This window comes from Erythranthe guttata, chromosome 5 (assembly GCF_056151865.1).
Source record: "Erythranthe guttata isolate IM_541 chromosome 5, IM_541, whole genome shotgun sequence".
In the NCBI taxonomy this organism is placed as follows: domain Eukaryota; kingdom Viridiplantae; phylum Streptophyta; class Magnoliopsida; order Lamiales; family Phrymaceae; genus Erythranthe; species Erythranthe guttata.
This window is the reverse complement of record NC_142537.1, coordinates 5,119,283-5,131,857: the sequence shown is the minus strand read 5'-3', so window position 1 is coordinate 5,131,857 and position 12,575 is coordinate 5,119,283. Positions and strand designations below refer to the sequence as shown.

Below are 12,575 nucleotides of genomic sequence, written 5' to 3'. Positions count from 1 at the left end.
CTTACATTTGTTTGATATAAATAGGCGTTTTTGACTTTATTACTTGGCCAATTTTTTTAGTTTATTACGTAGCACTCCGGTTGCATCAACAATTGGTTCTAGAAAAATATGACATGTGGTATTTGAACGTAAAAAATGAAATGCATGAACTTTGAGAATTAGAACTACGAGAAGCATTTTGAATCGAGAAATTTTTGGTTGCAAAATGAAATTATAAAATTTCGGAAATCTAAAAACTATTAATAAATATTTAGAATGAAAGAAATTCATAAATTTTGGGTGATTGGGAACAACATTGCAAAATTAGATAGATTTAAAAAGGAAATTATAAATAATTTTCAGTGTGTATATATATATATATATATATATATATATATATATATATATATATATATATATATATATATATATATATATATATATATATATATATATATATATATATATATATAGAGAGAGAGAGAGAGAGAGAGAGAGAGAGAGAGAGAGAGAGAGAGAGAGAGAGAGAGTGTTTGGGTGAAATTTTTAGGTTGTGAAAAATAATAATAGGGAAGTAACATGAAAATAGTTGAGAGTAAATTGGGTATAAGAGAGAAAGAAAAAGACACTTTTTATTCACAACCATAGGGGTATTTTTGTCCAAAATTATCCAACATCTAGTACAACAATTGATTAACTATGAAAATAGACGGATTCTTTAACATTGCTTAACAACATGGGCCACTTTGTTGCATTTAATCATATAAAAAAATATATCCAACAATAGTAATAATACATGGGTGCAATTTGTATTTAACCCAAGTAAAATGTAGTTTGTCAACAGATGTTCTTTTTAAGTCCAAATCCTATCATAACTAGGGTGGGTTTTTTCTATCAAAATGAACAACCAATCGATTGTTCTAGTTAGAGTAGGTGACATGGAAGTCAAACTTGAGAATTTGATTGTTTATGTACTCGTTGAAATAATGTATTTGGTATCAGTGAAATTCACCTTTTCACATCCCAATAGGATAAAATTCACCTTTTGACATCCTAATTATCCTATGGAATTGTATATATATAGTCCTAATAAGTTACTCTATTACTTTTAGTTAGTTTAGTGGAATTATGAGATAATTCAATATAAGTAATGTATCTGTTCAATTTCAGTCGATGGGTTACGTCAGTAACAATGATGTTGGTCTTTTCGTTTTGAGACTAACACTTAGTGTATGTGTAATTTGTCTCATCAATCATCGATATTGTGGCATTGGCATACTTGAGTGGGTGCTCATATAGATGAGTTCACTAAACTCCATTGCCCAACAAATCTCTAAGTGGTTCCCACTTATCGAGTAGAGATTTCTATGGTATAGTTGTACCCCATTAATTCTTAAGAGCCACACATCACCGTGACTTCACTAGAGGATCATATGTGTCATGACTTGTCCATAAGTTTCATCGAATCCAAGGGCCTGTGTGTCGCACAATCCAAATTCTAGCGTGAAGTTTGTGCATTGTAGTAGGGGATTCGAATGCTTGATTAGTCATGGATGTCATGTGTTTTCTGATGGTCTATAATCCATAGAGTCCTTTGTCAGAGCTGATAGTATGGTGATTATGGAAATGAGTTTCTCTAAGTCATACACGGACGTATTATATCACCTAGAACATTCGCATGGTTATTAAACTATATTAGATGCCTTGGTGGACCAATTCCTCTAGTTCAATCGAGACATATACGTCGTATCGATCGTATTATATAGTAGAAACTCGATAAATTAATACCCGATAAATTAATAACCTCGCTTAAATAATAAAATTTTCCGGTCCCGACTCGGGGACAACGTGCTAAATTAATAATTCGCTAAATTTATAAGATAATACACTTTGAAAAATTTTAAGAAGCCCCATATAATATATAAATTAATAATGCATAAAAACAATTCTTAAATTACATGATACATTACATATTTTATAGATCTATGAAGGTTTAAAAGAATATAATTTAATTATCACTTGTTTCTTGTTGAAGTTCACATTACCATCAATCTCGTCTCTCACTTTTCTTAACATGGTTAGAACTTTCGGTATAGTTTTTTTTGATAACTCAACATAAAATCGTTCTATATCGTTGCTGCTTTAAGAGCTTCTGTTCGTGAAACGGGCTCTATAGTGCATTGAACTAATGGTACAATAAATAATATAAACGTAAAAAATAAAAAAATAAATGTATTTATTGGAAATAATTATAAAAATAATTTCATAAATAAATAATTTATTAATTAACGTATAAATTAATAATTATTAATTTATCGATAAGTTAATATTTTGCTAAATTAATGAAATTTTGATGGTCTCAACTATATTAATTTATAGAGGTTTAATTGTAGTTAGTGATTTGTGATAATGGAGAAATAGAAAATAACATATGCCTACGAGTAATGTTTTCACAAGGAGATTCGGAGGAGGCTTGACTTGTAGATTGCTATTGTTCTCGTTCATCATCATTTCTATCGAAATCCATGACAAACGGTATGTCGATAATTCCAAATATGTGATTATGTTCTTAAGATGAATTTAATTTCAAGATTCTAAATAAAGTTGAAAGTTGACCAAAAGCTTTGGCTCTTTACCACTTCTAGATAGCCATTTTTCTTTCCATCCCTATCTTATTTAAAATATGCAACTTTTTGGTTTAAAAAAAAAAACTTTTTATAAACGCAAGCAACTTTAAAAACAAGTCGCAAATTGAAACCAAACAAGCACACGTTAGAACGTGAAATCAATAAATTAAAGAAAAAGATTCGATTAAGATTCCTCCATTCCAAGGACCAATAAACTAGCCCCGCCCGGCCCCACCCTAGAAATCCGAATCGCGTGTTGGCCTGTAAATTGTAATAAACCCATAAGAAATAAATAAAAAGAAAATAATTTGATTTCCGCATTTTCAGATTCAAACAAATAATCGAGGTTGCATATTTCTAAGCCCCGTCAACGCAATTCTCCATCCCCGCCGGCATTCTAAACCCTTTCCAACTTTCACTCCAGTTTTCCCCCAAAAAACACACAAAATTCTTCACCAATTCCCATGTCGGTGAGTATCATCTTCATCTTGCTGCTTTATTTTATTTTATTTTTTGTTTTTGCTTATTTTATTGGTTTGGATGGATAATCTGGAAATTTTCTGTTCATCTGATTTTTTTTTAATTTTTTTTTTGGGTATTGTTGGTGTAGAATATGTTGATCCGTCTGAGATTATTAATTGCTGATTTTTTATTTATTCGATTGCTTTAGGCATTTTTCCAAATTTGTGATTTGGTCAACTGAATACTGATATAAGTGCTTGCAGTGTTCTGTGGTTGTTGTGAATAGTAAGTACTTAATTTTAATCGATCGAAGTAACTTTACGGTGATTTTCGTTGATAATTTATGTTAATTCAAATATGGATCTCCACTACTACAGATTTTGCACTTGCATTTTTTCCGAGATCAATAAACGATCCCATTCGCATTTTTCGAACATGGATGTGTAGATTATGTTTGTATATATGTGCTAGTAAAAGTCATATTTGTCCTTGCATTCTGAAATTTGACGAACCCAGTGATTGGAACTTACTTACTGTATACAGATGATAACTTCATGGCTTACATTTGATCGCAAGTTTTGAACCCTACATTAGCTCATTTGGAGTTTATTTTGCTTGTAGTAAAGTATTGTAAGAGCATCACCCATATTTGTGTATAAGAATCGACAATGGCACTGCTTGAATTTGCCATCACATAAAGGAATATAGACATGACCACAGTTCGGTTCGGTTCGGTTCCGGTTCCGATTCCTAACCGCCGGTTTTGGTTCCGATTTTCGGGGAACCGGAACCGAACCGAACCAAATATTTCCGGTTCCTTGCGGTTTGGTTCTTTACGGTTCCTTTAAAGAATGTAAACATGTCAAAACAGTAGATACAAGTTTAGGGTAGATTTCATTTATCTGGGAAGTCATTGGTGCTCCATGATTGCCAAAATAATGACGTATAATGTGTAAAATCTGCCATGTATCTGATTGTTACTTGTTTTGATGCCGTAGATAACAACCGTCAAGGTTAGCAATCTCTCTTTGGGGGCATCTGATCGTGATATCCAAGAGTTCTTCTCGTTTTCTGGTGATATCCAATATGTTGAGACGCGAAGGTGATTTTAAGTTTGTTTTTAGTTCTATTTTATGTGTGTATATGTATAGTAATCGTTATACGCACCCTTATATTGACTGTCCGGTTGTCTGTGTAGTGATACCGAGAGGTCTCAAATTGCGTTTGTCACCTTCAAGGATGCTCAAGGAGCAGAGACAGCTATTCTTCTTTCGGTGACTCCCTCTCTCTCTCTCTCTCTCTTGATATCTCCCTCTCTCTCTTGAAGTCTTCGAATTTTATTTATATCACACAACTTAAGAAATAGCTACCAAATCAATTTCTCTAGGTCTCTGAAATACCGAAACCATCATTTCAACCGCGAGTTATGCTCAATCATTCTATCATAAGGCCTCACAGTATATGACTACTAACGGATTTATATTTTATACCCCGAGAGTTAGCTCAATCCTTTATATCACCTTAATTTATAAACGACTTGTAATATTTGCCTTAATACTTTCCAACGTGCATCTCCTATACACATGAAAATTAAGTTCTAATTTAAAGGTGAGTGGTTCGTTTTTGTCAAGCATAAATAAAAAGAAATTGAAGTTTATTTCAGTAAGATGATTTTTGTATTAGATTTGTGCAAATTTTAATTAAATTGTACAAAACCCTCTTTTAAAAAAAAATATTACATTACCCCCTGGGGGTATCTTAGTCAGAAAAACACAGCTGTATATTGGGTCATGCACGTGTACAAGGGTAGAACTGGAAATTCAGAACGAATATTCCATGGAATCTTAAAGATTCCGTTACTCATTAACTCCTTAAAGGTGTAATTGTAAGACAAATATATACCTCGGGGGTGTATGTAATTGCCAGTACCAGAGGGGTATTTTCATTAATCGACCCTAGCTCAGGGGCTAATCTGTAATTGACCCTTCTTCGTATATCAAATTTCAGGGAGCAACAATTGTGGACATGGCGGTAGAAATTAATCTCGACCCAGATTACAAGCTCCCTCCTTCTGCTTGTGCACCCCTCTTGGTAATTAATCCTTTATATTACAATTACTATAAAATTACAAATCTTACGAATCTACGATTTACGATTCGATTCGATTCACGAAAATCTTACGATTTACGACTCAATTCGATTTACGATTTAACAACCATGCATATATATATATATATATATATATATATATATATATATATATATATATATATATATATATATTAAAGTGTAATGGCGCCTAAAATTTGAACAGCCATCAGAGAAGAAAAACATCGGTGGTGGTGCCATATCGGCTTTCCAAAAGGCAGAGGATGTAGTGAGCAGTATGCTGGCAAAGGGTTTCATCCTAGGCAAAGACGCAGTGAACAAAGCAAAGTCGTTCGACGAGAAGCTCCAACTAACCTCCACAGCAACTGCCTCAGTCGCTTCGTTCGACAAAAAAATCGGTCTCACAGAAAAGATAAGCATCGGCACTTCTATAGTGAACGACAAAGTGCGGGAAGTGAACGAAAAACTCCACGTCTCGGAGAAAGCGAAATCCGCGTTCGCCGCAGCTGAACAAACGGTGAGTAGTGCAGGATCTGCTATAATGAACAACAGCTACGTTCTCACGGGGACTAGTTGGGTAACGGGTGCTTTCAGTACGGTTAGTAACGCGGCGGGTGAGGTTGGACAAATGGTGAAGCAGAAAGTTGGAGTTGTCGAAGATGAACAGAGAAGGAAAATGGTGGATGATTTTGCGCAGATTCATTTGGCCGAGTCTCCAAAAGCGGGTGATTCTTCGGGCAAGCCTGCTCCCGTACATGGTTTGATTCTGTGAACATTTTCGTTTAATATATATATACTTGAGAGAGTTCTTTATAGTGTTTATTTTTATTCACTGAAAATCAATTCGTTATGTGTTTGAAGATTGGCTTTTCTCGATGTCTTGTCTGTAGCTTTTTACAAATATATGTCAAGTCAGAAGTTTAAACCATGATAGATTGGTGGATGATATGAACTAGTTCTTGATTCTTCAATTGATTTATGGCTGGGTTTTTTTTTTTTTTTTTTTTTTTTTTTTTTTTTTTTTGATTTAGGCAAGTTTCGTAGCTCGAAATTACACATATATATAATCTATTTTGGAAAATAATAAATTAAAATTTTACCTTCGAATTGGAGTTGTGATCATCCCGTGTCGAAATTGTTGCTTCATTGCGGTGGGAGAATTTCAAGCTATTAACATATCCCAAAAATTGGAGTCTCGATGAGGTGGTGTTCGCAAAAGTTTTTAGAAATAGCTTCTGAATTTTTTTTCTCACAATTTGTTTTTAGGTGTTTGCAAAATTAGATTTTACTTTTGATTTTTTTTTTAAATAAAATTGTTTTAAGCTATTTTTCTAAAAGCACTTTTAGACGGTGAGATCTGTTTTTCCTATTTAAGTTGATTTTCCATTATATTTACAGGTGTCTCCAACTTTTAAAAATCGATACTTAATACCCCACTTGACTAATGATCAGTAACTCATGTTTTTAAATAAACTTTTGCAAACATCACATGAAAACCGTCACATTTTTAAATAAACTTTTGCAAACATCACATGAAAGCCGTCACACTGAGTTAGCAAGTATGCTAATAACATTTGTAGCGCGCTAATTAATTTTAAGAAAAGTTCTCTATTATTATGGTTAGCAAATTTGTGATTTTATCAATTCTTAAATAACAACTAATCATCACATCCATTTATTGCATTTTATTATTCACTAAAATACTATAATTTAAAAAAAATATGGTGGATGAGTTTTTTAGGCTTTGAATTTATTTCTTATATTTAAAAAACTTTTACAATTTCTTTTCAACTTTTAGTAATAGTTGGTTTTTGAAATATTGTATTTAGTAAATACATATTTATTTTGTTGCAATAATTGAATGTTTCACTACAATGTATCAACAAAATAATGAAGATTTTTTTATTGTGTTTATGAAATTAGTCAAGACACAGTAGCATGTTGGTAGAACACCTTACACCTACAAGTCTAGAACCCATTTAGTTAGTAGTTCGAGTCATCCGAAGGCAGGGGCGAACCCAGGAATTATTGGGTGGGGGAGCTAGAATTTTTTTTTGGACTAAAATGATACTAAATTTGAAGTTTAGAGGGCTAAATATTATAAATCAATAGATAATATAAAATATTAAAAATTTACTAAAAAATAGGTAAAAAAAAAAATTCTACAGGGGCGGAGGCCCCCAAGGTATACCTTGGGTCCGCCCCTGCCTGGAGGAGAATTAAGTATTTATAAAAAGAGTAAAAAGCAGTTTGCCCCCTAAATTAATGGTCGTTTTGCACTTTGCCCCCCAAACAAAAAAAATTTACACGGGTTTACCTAAACTTGTTAATCCGTTGCACGGTGCCCCCTAAACTCAATTTTCCGGCAATTTTGGACGGAATGTTATATCACGTGCGATGCACGTGTGATTTGCAGGGATAAATTTGTCTATTCCCTAAAATCCTATATATTAAATATAAATTAATTAAATAAACAAAAAGAAAAAAGAGAAGAAAAGAAAAGAAAATTATCATCTTCTTCCCCACCAACCTCCCAAACCCATTCCCCTGCCAAAAAAACAGAGAACATTAACGAATGGAGCAATTAAACTTCATCTCCATCCAAAACAAGATCCCAAAACAAGATCTTCAATTAATTCTATGCAGCCCTATTCTCCCAATTTCCCACTTTAAGCCCCAAGCAATCTCGCCCCATTTGAAGTGAAATTCAGGCCGATGATCTACCTAGCAATTCGATCAAATAGTGTGAGAAGAATTAGGGGCTCGTCGATCGGATTCCCCGCTCGTCTGCGTGCGCATCCACTGTTCCGATTCTAAAATTCCGACCGGAAGGAATTCACGACGGTGAAAGCGAAAGACATGTTCGCAGCTGCTTTTTAAATCGACAGAGCGGTTTATGCTCTGAAGAACTCCGAACAGGATCGTATTCGTGGAGGTGCCCCCCGCGGGAGGAGCTGATGGACGCCGTGGATGGTGGATTTGACCGGAATGTTTGTCCGCCCGCGCACATGTATTGCTTTGTCGGCGTTGATGAGCTGAGAGGGAAGGGGGTTATTAAGCCGACGAATCGGACTCATGGATTGAAAGTTTAGAGGTAGAAATGAAGGTAGGAAAGTTGGAGGTGATGATGATGATTTGCAGGCAGGGGTAGGCGATGAAGATGACAATATTCTTTTTTTTTTTTTCCTTCTTTTTAATAGTTAGATTCATAAATGAACAACCTCCGGTTTATGGCGGCGAAAATTTGCTCCGCCTCCATCGCCACAATCCCTGGTTGCAGTCATCTCAGACTCTCCATGGCGGCAGCGGATATTGAGTATTGAAATTTTGGTTGGGATGGGATCTTGGCTGAGCCTTGGGATGGGTTGGATTTTGGGAGGGGGTGGGTTACAGCTCTTTTCTTTTTTTTTTAAAGCTTTAATTTTTTATTTATTTAATTTATTTAAATATAGGATGTATGTGAATGGACAAATTTATCCCTGCAAATATCACGTGCAATGCACATGTTTCAGTATTCCGGTCAAAATTGCCGGAAAAATTAGTTTAGGGAGCACCGTGCAACGAATTAATGAGTTCAGGTAAAAACGTGCAATTTTTTTTTGTTTGTGGGGTAAAGTGCAAAACGGCCCATAGTTTAGGGGGCAAACTGCTTTTTACTCTTATAAAAAGATAGAGTTCATGAATATTAACAGATAAAAATAGACAAGAATAGCAAAAATCATTTCATAACAACATGATTAGTTATTGAAATCATTAGGTAAGAAAAAAAAACATATTAAAGCCTAAATTAATTGAGAAATTATATCGATTGTATAGAATTAAATACAAATTTTAAAAAGTTAATATTTTAGAAAATGACAAAAATTAATTGAGAATTTATTTCAATTATATTAATGAGTGAATATTTTGAGAGTGACATATGATTAATCTAGTGTGACATTTCGTATAATTTATAAATTACTATACAAGAATATAGATTTACTGAATGTACCAATATAATTGACTTCGGGTTCATTTAGAAGAAGAAAATAAAAAAGGAAATTGATGTGACATTTGGAACACACTTTTTTTGAGAGCGATTATGAGGAACTTCTATTGCATTTTTTATATAAAATAAAAATAAAATCTACATATAATGGTTACTTAACTTGTTAAGATATCAATAATTGAAGTTATGATGTAACCCACAAACCAACTGCAACGTTATCCAAACTCCAAGAAAATAATTTGTCCTAATTTTTTTAATGTTAAACGAAATCAAGACAAGAGATTGATGATGAAGATTGATTAGGTTAGAGAAAAGCCCACGCAATGTAAATTAGGGTCTTGAGCCAAGAGTTTATTTGTAGATTTAGGCCCCGTTTGGTTGATAAGATAAAATTAGCCAAGATAAGATTAGCCAAGATAAGATTAAATAATCTAATGAGACCCAATTATTTTATTGGAGCTTGAAAGGTCAAAAAAAAAAACTCATTAAAAGGCAAGATAAGCCAAGAAAAGACAAGATAAGCCATGATTATATAATTTTGGCGGGTCGACCCGGCAAGTTATTGAGGATACCAAACATCAAATTAAGTCCAACTATTTAGTTAATCATGGCTTATCTTGGCAACCAAACGGGGCCTTAGGATTTTAATTCATCGAATTTGTAAATTTAAGAAGCAAGAAACAAATCATCTATATAAATTGGAAGAAAAAAGAGTTGGGGCCGACCACCATCACAAAAGCATGAAATATGAATACAGTAGAAAGAAATTTGACCATCCCAAGAAGATGATGAAGCTCATTTGACTAAATTGTGTCGCCGAAAATTAGCATTACGAGAAATGTATTTGAATCTCCATTTAGGCCGATAGTGCCCAAAATCTCTTCAGCTCAACATTAGGAACAATATCGGTTCAATTAGGCCATGTTTGGTTGGTAAGATCAGTGGCGGTACCAGGGGGGGGCCGGGGGGGGGGGCAGTTGACCCCCCAAGAAAAAAAAAAAAATTTTTTTTAGCTATTTTGACCTAATAATATTTTTTGAATATTACTTTTGGCCCCCCCCAAAGATTTTGTAAGTATGTGTCTTAACCTTAAATTTTTTGTTTATTCTCCATAATTTTATATAAATTATAGATATATATGATATTATAGATATGTGTCGTAATTTTTTTCGCAGTATAAACCTATTTTTTCAATGTTTTGCGAACCTAAATTTTTTTTCGGGGCGTTGCCCCGAACCCCGAAATTTTAGTCAGCCCCCCCTACTTTCTAATCCTGGTTCCGCCCCTGGGTAAGATGAGATTAGCCAAGATAAGATTAAATAATCTAATGAAACTCTCCAACAAAAAAAAATCATTAGAAGGCAAGATAAGCCATGATTATATAATTTTGGCGGGTCGACCCGGCAATTTATTGGAAATACAAAACATCAAATTAACTCCAACTATTTAGTTAATCATGGTTTATCTTGGCAACCAAACGGGACCTTAGAGTTTTTTGCATGGTTATGGATGACAAAAATTGCTTTAAGGGAATCAGATTCAAGAATAGCTTTGATTAAGCTCTCAAACGAAAGTTAAATTAATGGATAAAAGACCGGAAACATTACAATTTTCATCATTCAAATCTGCATTGATTTGACGTTTCATATTTATAAAAAATACATTTGACCGCTTATGTTTTAATAATTTAGCATTTTTCTCATTTCCATCGATTTATCATTAATTCGTCAGGTAAGGCAGTAATGACCACCCGCTTGCCTCCGTTATTACTAATAGAAAAATTGACGAAAACTATTAAAAATGTTGAATTTTTGAAATATGAAAAAACCAGATATATATTTTGTGACCAAATGCGAAATTAGTGCAAATTTTTTCCAGAAAAAACACAACAGTTTAAGGTGGCGTAGCATGACCACTATTTAAATTGGACCCCAACTGGAAGCTGCCGAAGTCAACTCGAATATTAAAATTGGGTTAAAATAAGAATCTCTAACTTATTTGTAGGGGTGGTTTCGGTACGGTTACCGAACATTTTGTTCAATACCGTGTACCTACCGTATCTTTCGGTATTGAAAAATTCTATACCGTTACCGTACCAACAATTGCGGTATACCGTTATTTGGTATACCGTTAGTTTCGGTACGGTATAATCGGTACGTGGTAATCTACCGTACATCATTTTTTTGATGAACTCGGATGATACCATAATTAAGATGAATACTAAATAAATGCATAAATACAACAAATTAAGCAAATGAATATGGTAATCAAGCAATCTACATGAATACACATTATACGACTGTAGTAGCATATGTTGCTTTAATTAACTAATGCTTACTAAGATATCTATAGAAAAATTGTAGAAACTTATATGAGCAAAAAAGTTTCATGGTTTAAGTAAGAGAAATAAAAAAAAAAATTGCAATAATGCAAATGAAACAAAAAGCTGGGAACTCAGGGGGAAAAGAAAGGGAGAATAAAATTATGGCAAAACGTATTCCACAAATAAGAGATTAATTGGACTTTGAAATTAAAGAAGTACGTGACATAAATAACTTTAACGAGAGCCAAATATTGAGTTTGCATAAATATATGAAGATAATAAAAAAATTATAATTATTTATATATAATATATATAGGATGTATCATATCGTTATTCTTGTTTTTTTATTTTTTTATAATATTTGTTGACTATATTTTTTTTATTTAACAATATAGAAGGAAAAATATATTAATTAATTTTAAAAATACATAGTTGCGGTACGGTACGGTATTACCATGGTATTGAAGATACAATACCGCTACCGTACCGTAAGACAATGGTACGGTACCGATACCGTACCAAATGTAGTGGTAACCGATTGTTCGGTATTTATTCAGTAATTTGTGGTAGGTATACCATAGTAATCGGTATTTGGTAATTTTTGCCCAGCCCTACTTATTTGTTTATCAACCAATTCATCATAATACTACACATAGATGTTGGAATCATAATTTTTTTTTTATTATTTAAAAAGTAAATGAGAGAATTAATGAAAAGAAAATTGGGTTGATGGGCATAAATTATCACTCGAGTAGTTGACCCTTTTCATGGTCCCACTCGGCAAGTCAGCATTATTACAACTCGTACTTATTTCAATTTGTGACCTGATTTTAATTTTAAAAATTTCGATTCTTTGTTCGGAAATTTCACTTATAATATCAATATCAATATATATTTTATATCTAAGGTAAATAATAAAATAAAATCTTCAAATTATGTGGTTTCGATGCATTTTTTTTTTTTGAATAATTATTTTCATTTCAATTTTCAAAATTCCAAGTTTAGGTTTTTCTTGAATTTGTTTGGAACAAATTTGGAATTATTTTTTATCTAATTTCTTTTAGAAAGCGTTAATTTTGATTTGATC

At 33.0% G+C, this 12,575-nt stretch overlaps 1 protein-coding gene across 1 annotated transcript; it reads left to right on the top strand.

The window, feature by feature from the left end:
* The first annotated feature begins 2,876 nt into the window (after nt 1-2,876).
* On the top strand, nt 2,877-6,148 carry LOC105962419 (binding partner of ACD11 1). The gene is made up of 5 exons (XM_012986727.2): nt 2,877-3,076; nt 4,067-4,170; nt 4,267-4,342; nt 5,076-5,159; nt 5,383-6,148. Exons 1-5 carry the CDS (start codon nt 3,071-3,073, stop codon nt 5,947-5,949), a joined length of 837 nt encoding a protein of 278 aa, XP_012842181.1. The 5' UTR covers nt 2,877-3,070; the 3' UTR covers nt 5,950-6,148.
* The last annotated feature ends 6,427 nt before the right edge of the window (nt 6,149-12,575 follow it).